The sequence below is a fragment of the Ascaphus truei genome, chromosome 1 (genome assembly GCF_040206685.1).
Source record: "Ascaphus truei isolate aAscTru1 chromosome 1, aAscTru1.hap1, whole genome shotgun sequence".
Lineage (NCBI taxonomy): Eukaryota > Metazoa > Chordata > Amphibia > Anura > Ascaphidae > Ascaphus > Ascaphus truei.
In genome coordinates, this window is record NC_134483.1 from 504,297,805 (window position 1) to 504,321,132 (window position 23,328).

At 42.8% G+C, this 23,328-nt stretch overlaps 1 protein-coding gene across 2 annotated transcripts in view; it reads left to right on the forward strand.

The window, feature by feature from the left end:
• The window catches only part of MAN2B2 (mannosidase alpha class 2B member 2), a 61,148-nt gene that overhangs the window by 21,892 nt on the left and 15,928 nt on the right, over positions 1-23,328 (forward strand). Inside the window, exons 11-18 of one of the 2 annotated variants that reach the window (XM_075569718.1) lie at positions 5,195-5,460; positions 6,488-6,679; positions 7,532-7,784; positions 11,181-11,291; positions 11,400-11,592; positions 12,503-12,673; positions 15,914-16,020; positions 16,223-16,340. In XM_075569718.1, coding sequence (XP_075425833.1) covers positions 5,195-5,460; positions 6,488-6,679; positions 7,532-7,784; positions 11,181-11,291; positions 11,400-11,592; positions 12,503-12,673; positions 15,914-16,020; positions 16,223-16,340 — 1,411 coding nt within the window. The remainder of the gene's footprint in view (positions 1-5,194; positions 5,461-6,487; positions 6,680-7,531; positions 7,785-11,180; positions 11,292-11,399; positions 11,593-12,502; positions 12,674-15,913; positions 16,021-16,222; positions 16,341-23,328) is intronic. The other variant, XM_075569727.1, reaches the window with a different exon arrangement.

Below are 23,328 nucleotides of genomic sequence, written 5' to 3' on the forward strand. Positions count from 1 at the left end.
GTTGCGGCTACACCCCACATCCATCTCCCCAGTAGAGAATACGGACCGTCTCTTTTCTAGTTGCACCTGTAACTGGTCCTTCCAGGTTCCAGGCAATTCGGACGAGCCAAAATCGAAGTCCAGGGCCGTCCCTGTTTCTTCCACGCGGGTCGTATTTACTTGCACGGCTTCTTCCACTGAACTAACAGGATAGATTCTTCCTATCTGCTGCTCCACATCGATGACCAGGGGAAAGGGTGATAGATTCTGCACCATCACATCAATCCGTCTAGGAATGGCGCCCTGCCAATGGCGGAATTCAGGTATGAGCCGATACCCTCGCCTCACATCCTCTCAGGGGGTACTCTCGAGTGAGAATTGCTGATCTTCGGTTAGGCGCTCCGCATAGGCACACCAAGCGGAAATTCTTTGCGTTTCTCCGGGGATAAGCTTTGTCCATCCCTTCCGTCCACAGAACATTAGTCCGTAGTCATCTGAAGGGGGGAGGGCTGGGCTGGGTCGGACTGAACCAATTGCAGCTGTAGACTGGACATGGGGAGCTCTTTAGTTTCGTGTAGATAGGCCCGAATGACCGCTTGTACAATATCGGCATTGGTACCGAGGATAATAGGGTACTTGGGGGTGTCTCGGGGTTCCGGACTCACCAAGGCATCCACCTTCATGGGGTGCGATTTTCCCGTATTGAGCTGTTGTATTTCCAGATCCACTGTCACTAACCCGTCGATGGGGTAGTCGTCGTTGCTTAGCCCGCGTACCTTGATGTGGTACGCCGGTCGCAGCGGACGCTTTTGAAGATGACGATCATAGAACCCTCTGTATATGATGGTGACTTGGGATCCGGTGTCTAGTAGTGCAGAAGAGTAGATTCCATCCACTAAGACCCGGATCAACGCTACCGGTCCCACCCAACTACCATCTTCTACCGGTTCGCCCCTCCGGACGGGGTTTCGTCTGTGTCTACATCCGTCGCATACACCCCGCAGACCATAGCCTGGGACGGGAACTTCTGGGGTGAGGGGATCCGGGGTCGAGAAGTGCCCAGGCGGCAATCGTAGGATAGATGGCCCCGCTTCCCGCACTTGTAGCAGGACATATCTCTGGGGATAGCCCGGCGATCAGGCGGAGGGGATGACCGTCCCGCGAAAGGCGGTTTCTCAGAGCCAGGCTGGTCCGGTGGTTCCTCTTGCTTCTCCATACTTCCTCTGGATTTAGCGCTACCGCTAACTTTCGGCCTCTGAGGGGAGTGAAGCATTAGATGCGTCTCGTGTTCCTTCACCTGTTGCAGTAGTTGGATGAACGAAGTGGGGGGCCCCCGGGTGAGGTGATCACGAATCATGCTGGCTATGGGGTGAGAAGGACTGGATCCGCGGAGGTTCTGCTTCCGGAGATACTCATTCATCTGGGAGGGTAGCACGTATTTATAATGCAGCAGCGGTCCGAGAGATATTTGCACACGGTGTGTATATAGGCGGATATCTCTTCCCCCTCCTTCTGGTTTATGGCATAGTACTTGGCCCACAAGGCCCCGTCATCCTCTTTCGCGCTATAGGCTTCGGCCAGGAACTCTATCATCAAGTGAGAGGTTAGATCGGGGTACTGTTCGCGGTGTATTCCGATCAGAGTGGCCGCCGGGGGCTGCAGGCACTCTATGAGTCTCTGTCTTTTTACTACATCGGTGCACGACCACTCTTCCATCACGCCCCGCGTGTGCTCATTCCACGTTTCTACCCCATCTTCCCCGGTAGGTACAGGGAGGGTCCCCGAGAAAACGTAGAAATGGATTGGTAGTAGACTGCAACGTCCAAAAAAGCACCTTCAGTGTAGTGTAGGACCTGCATTTTTGGTTATACCTTGGCGTTGGTATGCAGGCTTATGACGCTTTGGCCAAAGGGTTAACTAAATAACCAAGTATTTAATATTATTATTGAAGTATTTAACGTTATACTTTTTACCATATATGTTTTGTCAATGGGATGTAGCATTGGGCTCCCCTGTCTCTTGTTATGCACAATCTTCTTATGACAATCTTCATAAGAATACATCAAACCCAGCTAACTTCTGGAAGGTTATCAACAATATATTCCAGCCTTCTAGCCATCAACAACCATGTAATATCATTAAGGAGGATATTACTCTGACAAACCCCACTGACATTGCAAATGCATTCAATGAATACTTTGTGGGGTGTGCTACTAATTTATTAGCGAAATGCAACCCGAACTACATACATGAAACTCAATCTGAGAGTACCCATGTAGCTCCATCCTCTCCCAACACTGCTCACAGTTTTAAATTTATCCCAGTATCTGAGGAGATTACACAAGCACTCCTCAAATTAAAACTAAGCAACCAATGTGGACCTGACTTGCTGCAGTAAGTGACAAGGCTGTAACAATGGTACAGTATTTGGGACCGAGGCTAAATTTCTAACGCTTCCAATGAAGGACCTACAGATCAGAACCAACTCTAATACTAACCGAGCACTTCCAGAAATTGTGCTGCCTGCTCTCAGTAACACGTTACTATACTTTTGGGTCTCATAGTGTGTGGTCACCTGACAAGTGTTGTCAGGGCTGTTCTTTACTTGGACATAAGTGACTATTAACCCTTGTGTATTAATGCTAGTGTTGTTCAGAATCAGTGTGTTAAGTTTGCTACATTACATATAGTTATTGTTGCACTTATTGCAGGATTTCTTCAGCTTTGTCAGTTGGATAAATTTGCTACATTGTGGCTGAAACATTACTAGTAGATAGATTGTTGCACACATTGCAGGGTTATTTTAGCTTTGTCATTTGCTTTTTTTGAAGGGAGTTCTTGCTCTATAGCGGTAAGGGAAGTACCAGGATCATTTTGGTCTCTGGGAACGGGCCAGAAGAAGGGGCTTGGAGCCCCGAAACGTTACGTTGCCCCCCTTATTCCCCTGTTTTATCCCCCTCCCCTCCTTGTTTTCCCTTACCTCCCTTCCTTGTTTGCCTATTACACACAGTATGTTATCTGGATACCAGTTGTGGTTTGACTATATAGACTAGAATAGCATCATTGTCCATTGCATATTGTTTGCCAGATCTGTATTTATTTTTGATAGTAAACATTTTTTGCATACCATCTAGTGTCGTTTTCACGCATTTTTCTACTTGAGTGCTGGGAACTCTTTCTTTGTTACCCTGTTACTAGTTTCAAATATTTGCGCATATGGTTTGACTCCCATTTAACATTTGGAATGCACATTGACATCCCTGACATCCAAAACCTATGCCAAACTAGGTGTACTTCACAGGAACAAATCCTCCCTAAGTCTGCTGGTCAGAAAGCGTATCTCACAGCAGATGCTGATGCCAATTATAGACAGTGGGGACATAGTATATGGCTGAGTCCATGGTGTGGGAGACCGTGCGGAGGTGTACGCACGGGGCGTGATCAGATTGCCTTAAGGCATTGATCGCGCCCATAGACCGTGCGGGCGGAGGCGGCGCGCTTTGCACAAGAAATCAGTTGAAACTGATTTCTTGGCACGACACACAGGTCACGTCAGCGGTTCGCCCAATGAGGGCGAACCAGCTCCGTGACGCCCCCAGGAACGCCCGTCGACCATGGACAGGGAAAACACCTGCTTTCCCACAGCCTCCGCCTGCCTCCGCGCAGGCGAAGGCACCATGGCCCGGGCCTATGGCACAGCACCCCAAACTCACCTTGGCAAACTTGATACCCTCCACAATTCAATATGCCGCTTTGTTCTCCAATGCAATTACAACATACATCACTGCGAAATACTCAAAGAACTATATTGGTCATCACTAGAGTCTAGGTGCAAAGTTCACCTTTCCTGTGTTGCCTTCAAATACTTTCTGGGCAAGCTACCCATCTATCTGAACAAGCTCCTCATCCCTACCACACGCAGCAGTTATCATCTGAGATCTGACTCCAAAAGACTGTTCATGCTCCCAAGGTTCAACAAAGTATCCGGCCGTTCCTCCTTCTCTTACCGTGCACCCCAAAACTGGAACAACCTGCCGGAGACTCTCACAGCCACCATCAGTCTAAGTTCTTTAAAAACTATAGCTGTCTCACATTTTAATCTGGTCTGTAACTGTTATATATGCCTATAATATATGTTATCATTACCTGTACATGCAATGTCTTGTATATAATGTACTGTATAACCCATTTCACTCCTTGTAACTATGTATTTGTAACCCTGTATTTGTCCATTATAATATGTTGAAATCCTCAAAGAGGTAGGAGCAGAGCACAGCGGAGTGGATGCAGGGGCTGAACACCAGGGTAGATAAAAATCCTTTATTCCACGATCAACATCATGGTAGTGGATAGACAAACTTCTCTTACGCGTTTCAGGCTTTCGCCCTTTGTCAAAGAGGGGTCTCTTTGACAAAGGGTGAAAGCCTGAAACGCGTAAGAGAAGTTTGTCTATCCACTACCATGATGTTGATCGTGGAATAAAGGATTTTTATCTACCCTGGTGTTCAGCCCCTGCATCCACTCCGCTGTGCTCCGCTCCTACCTCTTTGAGGATTTCAACATATGCTGATCATTAGCGTGACGCACGCTGAAGGAACATCCACTTCCACAACCGTGAGTACCCCAGCCTGTTCATTACGGCTGGGGGCTAATCCTTATGTACCCATATGCTTCCTAGGGGACTATACACTGTTCTCAGGTAGTCAGACATTTATCACTGACTTCACCTGGAGATACAGGTCCTGCAGACACAGGAAGGGGTTAATCTTATGGATTAAACGGTGTACATGCTATAGAAGATTGTTCCCTCCTGGATGTTAGAACACTATTTTGATACATTATCTGCATATAATTTTGCAAAGATTCCCACCTAGCTGAGCACGGTATTCGGGAGTTTATCTCCTATCTATCACTGACTTTGTCCATTATAACTCTGTCCCAAGGACAGAAAATGAGAGGTACCTCTCAATGTATTACTTCCTGGTAAAACAAATAATTGAAATGCTTTGTTTTTTCATGTTTTCGGATGTGGTAGTTAACATTTGGCTTTTACTATTGAAATGTAGGTTTCTTGCACCAGTTAACTGTTGCTTTCAACATACTTGTTGACATATCCAATCAAAATGTATGAGGCAGGTATCTGTAACCAGCATAAATCGGCATTTTGGTAAAAATGCCGAACATTAATTTCAGACTTGTTTCGGCCAACTTGCAGGTTCACAACTCAACTGAATCGACCTATGCGTTTGATTTGTATGTGCTTGTTTCTCTCAATGGCCTTGGTTATAGAAGATACAGTATAAAACCTGGGAACACTGCAACAAGCAATGGCCCCATTGTTGTTGGAAGGCTGGTGAAATTTGTCAGACAATTAACAAGAAATAAATCAAAGCACCCAAAGCGCTTAATTCCTGTGTTGAATGACTGCTACACAGTGTTGATTGACCAAAACACTAACCTATTGCACAGCATAACAGACAGGTAAGATAAGTGGTCATATCCAACTGCACCATACCATTTAATTGTAAGAATGAATTGCCAAAGGAGATGCAATGAAATGTGTATGTGCACATTGAAATCATCTCAGGAGTTGGATAATAGTTCATAATCCGGAGGAAAGAAAAGTATTTATACTCCTGTATTTAGTGTCACATCATCCCCTCTTGATGCCACTAAATGAAACAAACGAAATGCACGTGATTGATAATTATTTAGGTTCAATTTATTCATTTCCTGTGGGCACTATTTACTTGTGAGGCCCTGGAGATAATGCCTTAATCAGGAGTTTGTTATAATTATTCAGGTCAGCCATCAGTACCTCTAGCTCAGGAGTGGCCAACTCCAGACCACAGGGGCCACCAACAGGACAGGTGTCCTTCAGCACAAGTGGCTCAAATCAGGGGCTCGGTTTAAGTCGAAGACTGCGAAGACTTGGCCACCCTTGATCTAGATAACTGTTTTTGGTAAGCTGGTCACTTTCAAGAAGTATGACTTTTGTCCAGGAAAATAAGACCTCTACTTTTCACAAGTAAAATGTTTTGCGGTTACAGTGGGCAGCTACGTCTCATAGAAACTATCATAGAAGGTAAACAGCCCACTCCGTGGAATCTAAATACTGTACTAGGTATTTTCACACCCTAACTGCATGTGTGATATCATGTCAGCCACGATCACAGACCACAGACCACAGCTATAAAAATGTAAACCAGTAATCTAACCTACAACTTTTGGTTTTCATTAGATTTCCATCAATACAGCCTAAATATTTGATATGATCGTTATGCTGACGTAGCATCGCTTTTTGTATGTTTTAGGAACCATAGTCATCACACTTGTGTAATCTGATCCATTGACTATGTACCTGTACAACTAGTTTAATGACCTGTTCTTATTGTTCGTGTGATTCTGTTTTCTTAATGTTCTGCATTGCAATATATGTGGGTTCCGTATAAGTAGATGAAAAAGTCCTTTCACTCTAATAACATTTTATCTTATGGTGAATATTCAGAGAGAGAAATCGCACTGTGCGAATAACCCAAGAATTTCTGGAATATCATGCCAATGGAGATATCAAGACAGGGCCTATTTCGGATAACTATCTGTTCACTCCAAATGGATCGGCTGTTCCAACAACAAAAGCCGTAGGACTGGAAATTGTAGTTGGGAAACTGGTAACTGAAGTTAGACAGTATTTTTACAGGTAATACATATTTTTTGGTTGTATTGCACATTGAACGTTCAATGTACATTTTTGGTTCTTTAGAGGTTGAGAATAAAAGGAGAGAATTATTCCTCTTTGATATTTTCTCCCATCCATGGTGGCCATTGAAAATCTAACTCATCACTGCATACAATTATAATAATAATAACATTGGGCCACTAGTGATTGTTGAATATTGTCCATTTTAAAGGTGAAGCCTCGGATTTCTCTATTTACTGTTTGTTTCTAAGTTTTATCAGTATCAAGCAAAAAGGAAATGTATTCATTACAATATTTCAACATATTATAAAAGGCATTTTTTTTGTATGTTTCTAAATGAAGCCTTAAATCACATACAGATGTAGCGGGTGTTTCACATGTTAATACAATGTGTTGCGTTAACACTGGTGCGTGTAACTCTAGTGCTATTGAAAACCACAGTTAAGCAGATAACACACGTGTTATTTAATGAGTAATAACATCTGCTATATCGTATAAAGACCTTGCTCTTGTATAAATACTACAGTGACCTTATTGTATTCTGGAAATTGGCTTCACACATACCCTGTATACCTTAATGTGAATATTCCTTTTCAAAGTAACTGGTGGTCCTTTTTATAGGTAATTAGTCTAAATATATATAAAAAGCCTTTCTTAGCAGCTGTTGTCACAATTCATACCTTCTTTGTGTAATTTGGGGTACTGACACAGAACAGAGGAAGAGACCTGCTGTGAGGTTGGGAATACCCTGCACATTATAATTTATAAAAAAAATACTCTCTTGCTGGTCCATTTAAAGCTATGTAACAGTCTCTTTACTGGTATTTAATTTTTCATCTTTAATTATCTTAGCAACATCACTGCGCAGAATTACATCTATGCAATATATTCAAGAATCTACAATGTCCCAGAAGAGTATGACAAGATGCTACTTTGCCACCACATCGAGCAGCATTATAGAATTGGTCCTTTGGAGCTCAATCGGGAGTCGGTTCTAAGAACAAGTACGGATTTACAGACCGACCAGATGATTTACACAGACGATAACGGATATCAAATGCAAATGAGACCGTTTAAGACATATGTCTGCAACAGCGTGGCTAGGGTATGGAAAATGTTCATCTTTCTCTCTGCCGCCCTCGCCCTTCTAACCCTAGACCCTGGTTAAATTCCCACACGCGCATGCTGCGTTCCTCCACTCGTTCCTCTGAACGCCTCTGGAGGAAATCGCATACTCTCACAGACTTCCTTCACTACAAATTTATGTTATCCTGTTTCAACTCTGCCCTCTCACAAGCTAAACAAGCCTACTTTTCTTCACTAATGAATATGCACAAGTCTAACCCACGCCGACTGTTCTCTGTCTTTGATACTCTACTCAAACGACCCTCAGCTGCCTCTCCTTCCTCCATCTCCGCTCAGGATTTTGCTAACTATTTTAAGGAAAAGGTGGAATCCATACGGCAGAACATCCCCTGTGTTTCTTCCTCCCATCCTACACCTCTTCCTAACTCTCCTCCTGCCTTCCTTGACTCTTTTTCCACTGTCTCAGAAGAGGATGTGTCGCTGTTGATCGCCTCTTCTCCCTCTACCACTTGCCCTCTTGACCCCATTCCCTCCCATCTCCTAAAACCTCTTGCTCCTACTATAATCCCTACGCTCACACACATTTTTAACTCCTCCCTCTGCTCTGGAACCTTTCCATCCTCCTTCAAACATGCAACAGTCATACCATTACTCAAAAACAGCAAGCTTGACCCTACCTGTCTTTCTAACTATCGACCGGTCTCCCTCCTGCCTTTTGCCTCTAAACTCCTTGAACGTCTTGTATTCTCTCGCTTGCTCCATTTTCTCAACACCTATTCTCTCCTAGACCCTCTACAATCTGAACAGGGATAGAGGGTACTAGATTAGTCAATGCTAATAGTACACACTCAAAAACTCACTGGAATGATATGGTAATCTGTAGTAATTAAAATAAACTTTAGCACAATATATACATTTATAGAGGTTTATAATTGTGTCCCAAGCGCAACAGCACTGCTGCTCACAATACAGCAGTACATAGGTACCTAAATGATACCCATGACTGACAGTCCTTGTTATATACAAGATATAAGCAAAAATAGGTATGCAGCGAATGGATACAACAGCTATGATAAGCCTGTTAGAAACGGAGTGAACCTACTTGAAGGAAGGGAGTTTCTAAACCAACTCTCCCTGCCCACGAACTATCTGTCATGGGTAGCATTTAGGTACCTATATATTGCTGTATTGTGAGCAGCAGTGCATTTTTCTGGCCTTTAGCAACAAAGCATCACAAACAGATTGCTTGCAGTGTTCCCAGGGCAGACTCTCTATTACTCTAAAAGCTTTAACAATAATGTGTAACACTTAGTTATATAATGTTACATTGCAGCTGTAGTATTTCACAGACTGAAAACACAGAGTCAGAAGGCGGACATTTAAAGAGGCCAATATGCTGTTTGTGGCCTATCGATCGGCAGCTTGGGTAATTATTTTTTATTAAAGGTACTCACATGCTGCATAAAGTAAATCAAACAAAAAAAAGGTGAAACCAGGACTGCTGCATGAAAGCACTTGATGTTTTCTTCACTTGGTGCAATTTTTTTGCATTGGTTTTGCAGCAGGAAGATTTTAATGAAGTGTTTTTAACTGTAGATTAAATGGTGATTGTGGGGGAATGAACCCCTATAGTCCGGTGCTTCTAAAAATCCATAAGTAAATCGGGGTGTATATGAGCAATGTCAGACACATATAGAGCAATAAAGGCCGCTACACAGACATGAAGATCCTGTGTGAGGGGACCGGCAACAGCAGCAGCATGCGGCAGAATGAGAGATAAAACCCGGGTAGGGGGCTATTGCACAGGGAAAGGTATAGAGACAGGGAAAGAGGCAACCATAAGCTACCCCTCCCGTGTACTCACGAAACTATCACCTGCTGCCCTGAACCGACCCGGTCTGTTCACTGCCTGTGCCTGGCCGGTCCCGTCTCCTCGAGCGTCGTGCTGGTTCGTGACGTCATCCCCGAGGGCCGACAGCTATGCTGTGGGTGAATGAAAACTGCACTGCCAAATCAGCGATCCTGAGTAGCCCTGGAATGAGTGCGAGGGGCGGATCCAAGCGCAGTCATCAGCAAGGGAAGTAGAAACCAGCTCCCAGCTCCGTGTAGTGGCCTGCGTGCTCCGCCAAGAATTGCAATGAAGATTTTTTAGTGTGTAGGCGGTCACTGCAGCAGGAATTCAACCGCAAACGTGAATAGTTAAAATCAGCTTTATTAAACTAGAATGCTGCGCATCACAGAGATCACTCTGACGCGTTTCGTTCCCGTGTGGAACTTTATCAAAGAGTAATGGTCTCTTACACTGGTGTCAAATATATACATGGATTCTTATCCTGATTGGTCAACACTTAATTGTACACAGGCAATAGCAATCAGTGGGTTGTGTAATTGATGTTGGGAGGATCCTGTACAGACTACAGTGTATGTGATTATTCAACAACATTGGTAAAGGTGACAAGTAAAAATACAAAATAACATATAAATTAAAATCACAAACAGTGAATTGCAGCATCTATGATATCAATATATATCATATACAATAAAAATGAATAAGGGTTTGAAGAATCATTAAATCATAACATTATAGTTCTATGGAGAATGACAATACAATTATGAAAACTAATATATGGAAGGCACAGAGGGTACCAACTATAAAAAAATTGCAATTATACATTATAATTCATGTTATTGTCATTCTCCATAGAACTATAATGTTATGATTTAATGATTCTTCAAACCCTTATTCATTTTTATTGTATATGATATATATTGATATCATAGATGCTGCAATTCACTGTTTGTGATTTTAATTTATATGTTATTTTGTATTTTTACTTGTCACCTTTACCAATGTTGTTGAATAATCACATACACTGTAGTCTGTACAGGATCCTCCCAACATCAATTACACAACCCACTGATTGCTATTGCCTGTGTACAATTAAGTGTTGACCAATCAGGATAAGAATCCATGTATATATTTGACACCAGTGTAAGAGACCATTACTCTTTGATAAAGTTCCACACGGGAACGAAACGCGTCAGAGTGATCTCTGTGATGCGCAGCATTCTAGTTTAATAAAGCTGATTTTAACTATTCACGTTTGCGGTTGAATTCCTGCTGCAGTGACCGCCTACACACTAAAAAATCTTAACTGTAGATTAAACTGGAAAAAAAATCTAGAATCTGTATATTTTCATTTTAACCGCAAATACATTTTTCATTGCAGTCACATTATTTTGACATTCTATAATACTTTTCTGTTTGGGACAAATAGTGAAGTTGAGGTTTTATTTAGCAAATTTGGAACTCCACCCTCATCACTGCACATCTGGAAATGGTGCATGTTTTTTCATTAGATATGTTTAACTCATCACTTAACATAAAATGCTGATGAACCTTTTCTTTCCTTAGAACTACTATCCAATGGTTCACACGTCCTATATAGAAGATGACAGCACACGGCTTGTCTTTCTTGCAGAAAGGTCACATGGAGTCACCAGTCAAGACAATGGTCAAGTGGAGGTACAAAACCAACCTCCGAAAAAGTATTGGGAGAACAGGACATTTAACCATTCCATGTGAAGCAATGTAGGATAACTACCGTTTTATTGTTGCTTTTTCATTTCTTAGATCATGCTGCATAGACGATTGTGGAACAACCTTGAATGGGACCTGAATTATAATCTTACATTAAACGACACTTCTGTAGTTAGGCCAACCATTTGGTTGATGCTGGGATCTAAAGCGGTCACTGGTTCGTTGTATCAGAGAATTGGGATGGCTCTCGAACATAGACCACTGGTGATGTTTAGTCAATCAACAGGTAATTCATTGTAGTCTCCCCGTATATTGCTAGAGATGGGCCACTATTTCCACGTTTACTTCGCCGGTGTTTTGCATGAAGTTTCAAAAAAGTTTGAGAGCGAGAGACCTATTTAGTAGAGTACCCATTAACTTACTGTATATATTAACCAAATTTCTCTTCTATAGAACATAGAACATGGAGATATTGGGAATACAATGCATACAATATACATGTATGGGTAACATGCAATATAGAGAGTACCTGGGAAGTAAGCATATTTCCATATTAATTGAGATTTTTGCATATTTAAATGTACTTAATTTCCAGTTACCTACGGTGTGTTTATAGATATCTCTCCACGTGTTGTAGAGATGAGTGTTTTGGGAGGTATATAAACCAATGGATTTAAATATGGCTCGTGTGTGTCTGTCACCTCCTCTTCTCTGTCCTGGAAACCCCATATTTCGGGATGTGGAGATTTTTACTTGTTGAACTTCTTTCAAAGTTTGTTTTTTCTGCGAAGCAAAAGAAAAAAAGAAGCAAATTTTGCATTGTTATCTAAAAGTTTCCACATCACTAATTGGTACTTATTGTCATTTTTATGTATCATTTATTGTTTTAAATGTAGACAAACACAGATCATTTTTTTTTTTTTTTAAAACCAGTTTTTCCTCTGGTGAACATTATTTCTGCTCTATATCAGCAGTTCAGCACGTTGGCTAAAAAGGTTACTGCAAATACATTATTAAAATATTGAATATATATTTGACTTGTATACAAGTAAAACACGTTTTTTGTCTGCAAATAGAAATTAATATTTTTTTGTTTGTTTTTTGTTTTTTAATCTATTTGCGATTATGTCATTTGCTTGAAGTGGCTGCTGCAGTGCAGATCGAGGCACGCAGTAGAGCTTCATGGTTAATGCCAGGGATGTTACATATGTTTCCGACAGGAGGTGAACCAGCAAGGAAAGAAAATCTTGATGGAATCCCCGACATTCCCATTACTCTGCCGCCAAATGTGCACCTTCAGATTTTAAGTATTCCTGGTTGGAAATATGTTTCAAACCATACAGAACACCTTCAGCAGATACATAAAGGTAGGAACTGTTTTATTTTAAGCATTTTTGGATAGTGGTCTTTACAGTTAACGCAACCAAATGGGATTCATACGGATAGTTTGAAGATGTAAAAAGAATTGTTGTTACTTTATGCATTGAAAATCCCAACTGTAGCCGTGATCCCTTTAGTATGGACATCAACCACTTACTATTAGGAAGCTGTTAATGTTCAGTGTACCTCAGGAAGGGACCGTACTTCTAAAGTGGAAATGCCCTACAAAATTAAATTAGAGCTGGTCATGAAGTAAAACAACTATCAAATTGTGGCATATTAGGGCAATAAACGTGACTAAGATTGATATCTCAGTGTACCTTCCCTGTGTCCTAGTTAATGAAGAAGATGCATGCTAATGCTTCTGGCCCCATAAAGGGCCATACTTACCGAGACAAGATATTCCCCGAGAAGCTTTCCAGCCCATTCACTTTAACCCTTCAGTTGGGACTAATGTAGGAATAACGTCGGGCTGGGATGTGACCCTTATAGCATGTACGTCAGGAAGGGGGAACCTTCCATATGTCTTCGAAGGTGGACTTGCCCCTTTCAGTTTTGGTGGCTAATCCCAAGAAGTTCATGAGGGATATATCTTTTTTTTATAATTTAGTTTTTTTTCTATTTTCAAAGCCAAAATCCAGATATTCATAATATTTTAAAAATAGTAATCGTTAATTTCCATGTATATAGTGTAGTTTTTAAAAGTGTACTTTCTTAGCTTATGATATTGATTTCGCATTTAATTTCCTGGATAAATGTGTCATGACTTAGTTAAATATAGAGTTAGATAAATGTACAATGCCAATTTAGGAGTGATAATGTATATGAGCATTCCTGATGTCAAACACTGGGAAGCCCATAAAGTGTCTCAATATGGTATACAGTACCTGTAATAGAGACCCATGAAAAGTAAATCATGCCTCGTGTTCTCTATATGGTTTTTACATGATAATGCTACAAAGTTAATGCTGGAAAGACTTTTATTTAAAAAAAAAATAAGTTTACTATTGTATATGAATATTTGTATCTCTTATATAGAGGTGAAATAACTTTTATATTATATCACACAAAAGATGGAGGCACACAGTTTTAGTTGCAAAAAAGATTGCTAAGACTTTACTCCATGCTTATAGCAGACATAATAATGTCTCAGGTACACTGCCCCTTCCTTAGATAATTGCCACCCGTGCAATGCTTGTACCCTTGTGTTCTCCCTTAAATACCCCTGGAGTATTCCCCACCTGTGACCCATCACCAATCTAAAATGTAAAAAGTGTAGAGCTGCTGTCGGAGCTGATCGGGGCCGTTAAATATAGAAAATAGATAAGTTCACTTGGAAAGAGTGGCTGGCTGCCTATGATATAACTCTGACCCCAGGTCAGAAAGAATGAGTGGAAAGAGTGTTATATCCCTGGCGCTCGGCACATATCCTTTATATATGTTTTGATATATGTGCCGAGCGCCATGGATATAACACTCTTTCCACTCTTTATTTTATTCATTACTCCAATAAAGGTTAGTTTTTATATACACTCATTTTACCACGCAGTATCGTGGTTTTCTTTTTTCTTTCTCGTGGTCCTACCACATGTCACCTCCATTGCTACCAACATCTTAGTTGCCTCGTCTCGTGGGTCATTAGTACCCAAATTCGCTATATTTCTAGCACGTAAAGTGCCCCCTCCCCGTTAGAGGTTGTACACTGAATAAGGGACTTTTTCCTCCCAATCCCCCGCCCCCGTTGATTTTCGCTCTCCCTGTTCCTCTAAGTGCACCCTCTAAGGCCACCTTTACTATATTTTTCATTGCTGAGCTTATGTAGAGATGCTTCCTCTTGTAGTAAATTTTGTTTTTCCTTCCTGCTTTTTAAATGCATATGATATCATGTTAAGGGGAATACAATGAAATGCTTAATATTTTTAATAGTATTTTGATACACAAAATTCTGTGGGGTTTAGTGTTGATGTGCGAACGACTCGCAACTCACCCACTTGATGCAAAACTAAGCTCACACCTAGGATTGTATGAGGAGTTTCTAAAAATGGTCAAGTGTAGCAAAAATGAAAAGGGTGGAAAACGAACAATTTTTACAATAGCCCTCTTACGTACAGTAACAACTACAGAATCTAATCGGATTACGGGAACCATTCCCTTTGTGCATCTTCTCCATAGCCTTTCAATCCTTAGCTGGGTTCAACAAGAGTTATTCTTAGCTGAGGTTCCAGTATAGTACAGTGTTGGCTTGTGTTTCCTCTCCTTGGCATTTGGATGCGTATCTGCTGCCAATCAGAACCAGTAGAGGTGGAAGGAGGTGTTGGTGCCAAGAGGACAGGACGTGCTGCTTTGAGTCTGTTAAGCCAGTTTTCCGCACACTGGCCTGCACTGTAACCACATCCTCCTCTACTGTATCACGGAACACGAACAATGCACTGTTCTGCAGCAGCTTTCGCAGCCTCACCAGACTCGTCAACTCACTCTCTTAAGGGGCCACATCAAAAAATGACTTCACAACAATTTGCATCACGTAGGTTTATTGTTTTAGCTTAAAAGTGAAAAGAAATATTTTAGCTTAAAAGTGAAAAGAAATATCAGATTTAACTTCTTGAGCAGACGGTCTGAGGGCCACTCCACAAACAAACCGCATTTGGAAGAGCCCTGCTCTAGGGCCTCCGTGGTCTGTATTATTGCTATCTGCCTAAAAGGCCCCTACTTTTACCTCAAATACCAGACTACCAGACCACACTATATGGACCTCTCCTAATACCCCTTTTCTGATTGCTTTTTTGGGTTATACATGCCACCTGGTTGACCCTTTTCTGTCCCCTTTGAGTGCTACTGCTTCCTTTCAGTCCTAGCACATGATATGTTGCTGCCTGCAAGCCCTCCTCTAAACTGGCTTCCTCTCTGTTAGACTTGACCTCTTTCAGTAGAGTCCTATCTCTTTCTGGTCTTGTGCTGGCTGATCTCACCTTGTAGAGACCGGCTTTTCGGGGAAAGAATGGTAAATATTTCTATGAGCATAGTTACATCTACATTTGCAGCTAAAATCTTTTCAGCAGTCTTTAAAAGGTGTACTTTATTCAACATAGAAACATTTCAATACTTGTCTCGTGCAATGTCCCAAAATTCAGCTGTGGTTGCACCACTAATGCTTACTGTATACTTGATAACATTCCTTAGTATCACTTCTTATTTTTCTTTGCTAATATTTTTTTGTAACAACCCAGGTAAAACCCAGGATGCTGATTTCCACCGTGTACTTCTACGAATAGAACATCTATATGAAAATGATGAAGACCGTATCATGTCCCAGCCTGCAACTGTAAATTTGCAGGTAAAAATCAATGTTTTCCTTCTTTGAAAGAGGGTGGACATATAATTAGCTAACTCCTTATTGCTCTTTATTATTAGCGCCACTCACAACAGTCTATATTTCACGAACTATGTTGCCTCTTTTGCATACAGCCTTAGGTATTGTTTGCAATGTGTAGCTGTTCATCAAGTAGGATCATACCACCATTGATGTGTTGTGTTAGTCTCTCCTGAAAGGCTTGGGGACGGTGGTGTTAGTGGAAGAGCGCTCTCTCACAGGAACCTGGGACATCAACACTATGAACCGATGGAAGTGGAAAACCAAGCAAAGAAAAAGCAAAGGTGAGGATCTGTTAAGCACTACAATCACAGGGTTTCTTTTTTACCATTGTATACAGTACATATATTTTGGTTCTTCAATTCTGAAACACACTGATCCTATGTAAATGTATGTATGTATATCTTGATTTATATAGTGCCATTAATGTACATAGCGCTTCACAGCAGTAATACATGTTACAATAATATAAATAACAAATAATACAAATAACACAATGGGAAGAAGTGTTTCAGACATACAAGTAACATTTAGGAAAAGGAGTCCCTGCTCCCAAGAGCTTACAATCTAATTCGTAGGTAGGAAGAACGTACAGAGACAGTAGGGGGGTTTTCTGGTAAGTACATCTGCAAGGGGCTAAGGTTTATGTATGAGGTTTACATTATCAGCGGAGCTACTCATATGCTTCGTTAAGCAGGTGTGTTTTAAGGTGGGTCTTAAAGGTGGATAGAGAGGGTGCTAGTCGGGTATTGAGGGGAAGGGCATTCCAGAGGTGTGGGACAGTCAGTGAGAAAGGTTTAAGGTGGGAGAGGGCTTTAGATACAAAAGGGGTAGAGAGAACATCCTTGAGCAGAATGAAAGAGTCGGGATGGTGTATCGCGAGAAATTAGGGCTGAGATGTAAGAAGGAGCAGAAGAATGTAAAGCTTTAAAAGTGAGGAGGAGAATTGAGTGTGTGATACAGGATTTGATCGGAAGCCAGGAGAGGGATTTCAGCAGGGGAGACGCTGAGACAGATCTAGGAAAGAGTAGAGTGATTCTGGCAGCAGCGTTTAGGATAGATTGTAGGGGAGACAGGTGAGAGGCCGGAAGGCCGGACATCAGGAGGTTACAGTAATCGAGACTGGAGAGAATGAGGGCCCGAGTCAGAGTTTTAGCAGTCGAGCAACAGATGAAAGGGCGTATCTTTTCGTAATATTGCGGAGGAAAAAATGACGGTTTCAACCACCTTTTGAATGTGAGAGAGGAGTAGAGTGTGACACCATAGGCAGCACTCTGGGTGCATGATTTAGTACTTCCAACAGTATTCTGGAAGGAGGTAGTACGGCCAGGTTTTGGAGGAAATATGAGCAGCTTAGTTTTTTAAATGATAAGTTTATGTTGGTGGAGGGCCATCCAGGATAATATAGCGGCAAGACATTCAGAAACTGGTCTGTACAGCAGGTCCGGGGTTGAAAAGTAAATTTGTGTGTCTGCATAGAGATGAACCCAAGAGTTGTGATTATGTCACCTAGAGAGTGTGTAAAGAGAAAAGAGAAGGGGTCCAGGACAGAGACCTGGGGTACCCCCCCACAGAGAGATAGATAAAGGAGCAGGAGGAGGTGTTGCAAAAGAGACAATGAAAGTACGATGGGAGAGGTAAGAGGAGATCCAGGATAGAGCTTTGTTACAAAGACCAAGAGTTTTGAGAATGTGAAGGAGAGCTGAGAGGTCTACTTTGTGGAACACATCTTCAAAATGCTATTATTGGCAGTACACTGGAACCAGGATATAAAGGGTCTAACATTAAAATGTGTATTAAAGCAAGAAGCTACCTGTAACCCCTCATATCCTGTATAATCATCATGGCCTATTCACAGCAACATAGATTCCCTATTGTACTGCTCTACAGCATATGTTGGCACGCTATAAATAAATGACGATAATAATAGATGCTCAGATGACTTGGAAGAATAATAAGTAATTAAAGTTATATTTGCAGGAATCTTTGCCAAATGAAATATAAAGTACCAATAATAAAACATAGCAAAACGCACACCAGTCTGGATTTTTCTACATTAAACTGGTGTGCTATTGGATTTTTGCTATTTTTGGGTTGCATGTTTGCAGCAGCAGGACAGCAATGAATGTGCACCAAGCATCTGCAAGCCCAGTTGGTGTGCATCTCCACTCAGAGAACACTCCATATACCAATAATACACCACAAGACATCTGTTAGGAGCATAGAAGTAAGTTTAGTGTCAGAATCCACTGGATCAGTACAGTCTTGTGGTGTATATAATGATATATCGTTGTTTTTTTTTCTTGCACAATGCTGACAGTGTACACAGCGCTGTGCTCTCCGACTTGTAGAGCTTACAAGCTAAATGTTGGTTGTCTACTACGTAGATGGCGCTATTTAATCGGAAAGAAAACAATAATTTGTGGTAACAGCGTGAAATCTGTGAACTGAAAAACGATTTTGTGTTTAACAATAGCAAATATACTTCCAAACCCCTTAGTTGTGGGTTGCTGCTCTTCCCTAGTAACCACCCTCTCATTCAGATGAAATGAAATCCTAAGGTAGGGGGGCGCAAACATAAACAAAAGAAGTATACAATCCCAATAGAGAATGTGAAGTGGAAAGTCTTATGCACTCACATGTAAGATGTACATATCAAGCCTTGAACCTGGACCTTTCATGTAGTGTAATACATTTTTAAATCCAGTTATATAGTAATAGATGCACTCTCAAAAATGGATTAAAATCAAACCCCGATCGGAGTCTTTCAAAGCACTGGACTTTCGTTCTTGGAGCTCCCGTCACGTCACTTACGGTTTAGCTCTCGACCCGGTTTGGTGTCCACTCTCTCTAGTGTCGGACGTTGTGCAAGCAGAGTTCCTCTGGCATCCAATCCATTGTGTTTCGACACTGAGTGACTTCCTCAGGGGTTCTTGCCAGGCCAGAGTCCCACAAGCCTTTTTATACCCTCCCCCTATGATGTGAACGATTCAAAATTGCAATTCATGCATTAACATGCTTAAAAAAGTGAATATTGAACAATAATTAGAAAAATAATTGAGAAATATATTAACAGAAGAAATGCATGAATATGCATGGATATACCTTCTCTAAGTGGAGATAGAAAAAGGGGGAGACCAAAACACAGAAATATAACATATTTATGAGACCTAGTTCCTGATCAATGAATTAATAGAATGTATAAGAACTGTTCTGCATAAAATTAAATTGCAAAACACCATTTATATGGTAGACTATTCTTAAAAAATTGTCTAATAGTCATTTAATCGTGTTCAATGTATACTAGCACAGCTACACAAAGTTTAATCATTTCCAACTAGATTGCTATAAAACAAAAATTGAAAATACTATTTATTATAAATACACATACAATCATATAAATGTGTGTATAAAAGAATACAAATGTAATGAAAACTATTTTCCACCATAGTTCCAATATTTATTCAAACACAACTGGGGATATTCTCGCAGCTGCAAGACGTGCATCTCCATGCAGAAAGAGACCTTTTTGCTTGGATAGGCAGATTCTCATAATCTGGAAGCCCTTCTCGCGTGTCTAAACCATGTGAGGGTTTTTTTTAGAAGTGGTTTCATTCCAGCTCTGCAAATCTGAGCGGTATGACAAAAATGTCGACATTTTTGCGAACTTACTGGAATTCTATCAACTGTTAAATGAAAAAGGTTAAACCGCTTCAAATAACTTGCAGATTGTTGAGTCCCAAATACTATATATCGCTCCTCAGTTTTCTTCACCACTTTTGCCCCACTTTTGCAGCCAGGGAGAATTTGATACATCAGCCCCTATGATTTTCCAATCCTATCTTTATTTCATACTGTATGTGCTTTAATATTCGTACTCTTAGCGGTCTTCTGGTTTTGCCAACATGTTGTCCACAAGGATTTTCGAAAAGGAGGATAACATACTATGCTTCACAATACAGGCAATGCTTCATTTGAAATATGTCTCCAGTATGGTTAGATGTACAAATATCTGATTTACCGCCTCCTAAAGTGGTGTCTTTGCATTTATAACATTTCAAGAAACCATTTAACTTGAGAGGTCATTTCATTTGCTGCAGGAACAAGACCTATAATGGTTCTTCCCCTCTTACAGAGGTAAAAGGAAGGGTTCTGCATAGGCCCTGTTTTCCTGTGTGTAGCTGTGCTGGAGCCTGCTTCTTTTCCACTCAGAGTTCCCAGGCAATTGCTGAAGAATCAGGTTGTATTCTTTCTTTTTTTCTTCTTTCTTTTTTGGTATACTTTGGTGTGGATCTGTGGGGGAGTATACTGTGAGTATACAGTGGTTTTTGTAGAGGGTTTGGGTGGTTTTTTTTCACGTTTAAAAACCGTTTTTGTTTTCACCCAGAGGCTGCTGTATTTCAACCCAGCAAAGCTGCACTTTGGCTGGCAGAAATTGCAGTCTCAACCCCTCTCCCCTCCCCCACCTCTGGTTGTTTTTTACTTCCAGTTTTCACTTTAATTTAAGCCTGATTTCTTTCTTTTTCATTTGCAATTGGGAGCTCTGTGTCTTACTTTAAGACCTTAATTTTTGTGTGTGGTTTCTTGAAAGAGAGAGAGAGTTAAATAATTAGGGGAGAAAGAGAAGATTACAGCAGGTTTTAAAAGCTGTTTTCTTTTCCCTCCCTGTGCAGAGAGATAGTTAATTGGTTCTTAAAAAGACAGTTACCTCTCTGCATCTCTCTCCCTAAGCACTATTTCATCCCCTTACTTAGAGGCTTATTTCATTATGCCTGGGGGGAATAGGACTAGTGCAGCAACAGGGGCCACACCTGGACATCGGACTCCAAAAACTGGGGCCCCTAGGAGCAATAACCACAGCCCTAGGCCTGGTACTTCCAGTGCCCTGGCTACACCTCCCCCAGCTCCTGTTGTCAGTTTAACCCCTGCAGTCCCAGTTCCAATTTGGGCGCAGGTGGCAGCTGCAGGCGTTGACCCCAGTAATAACAATGCTGGGGCCACGCCCTGTCTGAGCAGGAAGCTTGGGGTGAGGTGCCCAATGTCACCTGGCCTTAGCATGGAGATTTATGTTAGGGCTGTGGCAGACGTTGTGGGTCCCTCTGCTGTGGTGGCGGCCAGCAAGATGTACGGGAGAGGCGTTTTCTTCCTCCGTACACTGGCTGCCAAGCACACCCTGGTGCAGAAAGGCATCAGTGTAGGGGGGACTTACATCCCTGTAGAACCCATGGAGGGGTTAGGCACTAGAATTATTCTCTCCAATGTGCCCCCCTTCATCCCAGATAGCCTCATGCGGCTGCACCTGCAAGTCCTGGGAGACATTAAGTCTCCCATAACAAAAATTCCACTGGGCTGCAGGGATAGAGCGCTGAGGCACGTGCTCTCATTTAGGCGGCAGGTACAAGTGCTGCTGCCGGGGAACACAGAATCTGTGGAGGGTTCTTTTAGGGTGCCCTACGAGGGCATAATGTACACAGTGTTCTATGGCACGGAGGGAATCAGATGTTATCTGTGCAAGGAGCTGGGGCACACTCGTAGGAGTTGCCCCAAAGGGAACAGAGGACCTATCCCAACTCCTACACCCGCCCCTCCCTCTGCCAAGACACCCCGTACCGCTGTGCCCACCACAGCAGGGCCCTCAGGGGCCCAGGTCCCTCCAGGGACCACAAGAGATGTTGCTGTCCCATCTGGAACAGTGACTTCTGCACCTCTCCCTGGAGAGCGGAGAGAAGGAGAGGGGGTCGCCCTGGAGCGACCACCCTCTGTTATCACTGTCTCCCCCCGAGGGGGAATACCCTGTGCCGCTGCGCCCACCGCAGCGGAGCCCTCGGGGGCCCAGGTCCCTCCAGGGACCACAGGAGATGTCGCTGTCCCATCTGGAACAGTGACTTCTGCACCTCTCCCTGGAGAGCGGAGAGAAGGAGAGGGGGTCGCCCTGGAGCGACCACCCTCTGTTATCACTGTCTCCCCCCGAGGGGAAATACCCTGTGCCGCTGCGCCCACCGCGGCGGAGCCCTTGAGGGCCCAGCCCTCCCCTGGGTCCACAGAAGATGTCACTGGCCCATCTCAAACAGTGACATCTGAACCTCTCCCCAAAGAACAGAGGGAGAAGGAAAAGACCTCAAGGGCCCAGGTCCCCACTGGGATCACAGAAGATGTCACTGCCTCAACTCAAACAGTGACATCTGAACCTCTCCCCCCTACAAAGAGGGACAAAGGAAAAGTCACCCCACAACAGTCACCCTCTGTTGTCGCTGTCCCCCCCCAAGAACACCTTACCCCCAATTTAAGCATCGTACAGAGTGTGGGGGAGCAGGAGGAAGCTCCTGTTATGGAGGTAGCGGCACTCTCTCCTGGGGAATCAATTCCCAGAAAGAGGAAATTTAAAACAAATAAGAGGGTGATTGAGGAGGTAGAGGAGGGTGAACCATATTACGTTTACCTTCTGAAGTCTCTGAAGCGGAACGTAACATCAGTTCCGCAAAAGGTGGTCCTGTCCGGCCCACTGGTTACGATTAGCCAGTGTAAATCGGATCCTACACACGTACAGCCCCCCCCCCCCTCGAATTTCTGGAGGGAATACAACTGAAGGTACCCGGCGTCTCTGGGGTGGAAGGCCAAAATGCTCAGCAGCATGAGGCCTTGCCCATAGATATAGACGTTGGGGTGCCTCTCAACGCCCCTCCCGGTTGGAGAGCATCCCCAGGAGAATTGTGCTTCGGTGAATTTGCCTTGCTGAATGCACCTATCTTTGGAGCCAGCCAAGATCCCCCTACGGCTGTACCGTCTTCGAGTGTCGCACCTGAGGCGGAGTCAGGTTTTGCGTCACCAGAAGTAGGGGATGGGCTAGGGCTGACCCCCATGGTTGAGGATGGAGAGGGGGAGGCAGGTGTAGGTAGGGATGCTTTAGTGAGCACTTCGGATTTCAACTGGAGGCTATCTGACGTGAGCCCTCTTAGTGGGGAGTTTTGGTCTTTGTCAAAGATGACTGCCAGGCTAGACTCTCTCCTTGGGGTGCCTACAGAAGAGTGCCCTCCCGTGATTGAGGCAGATGCCCCTAACATTCCATTTACTTACACGGCGATAGAGGAGACCAGGAGGGTAATGGGTACCTTTTTTGTTCAAAAGGTCACTCCAGAAACCGCTGCCTCTGCCATGCCGCCACCAGATACCCCTGAACATCCTACCCCGGGGTTGGAAGTGGAGGTTTTAGTGGACCCCCTCGTGGAAACACCGAAGGGGGAACCCACTCTAGGACTGAGAGAGACCCCCACA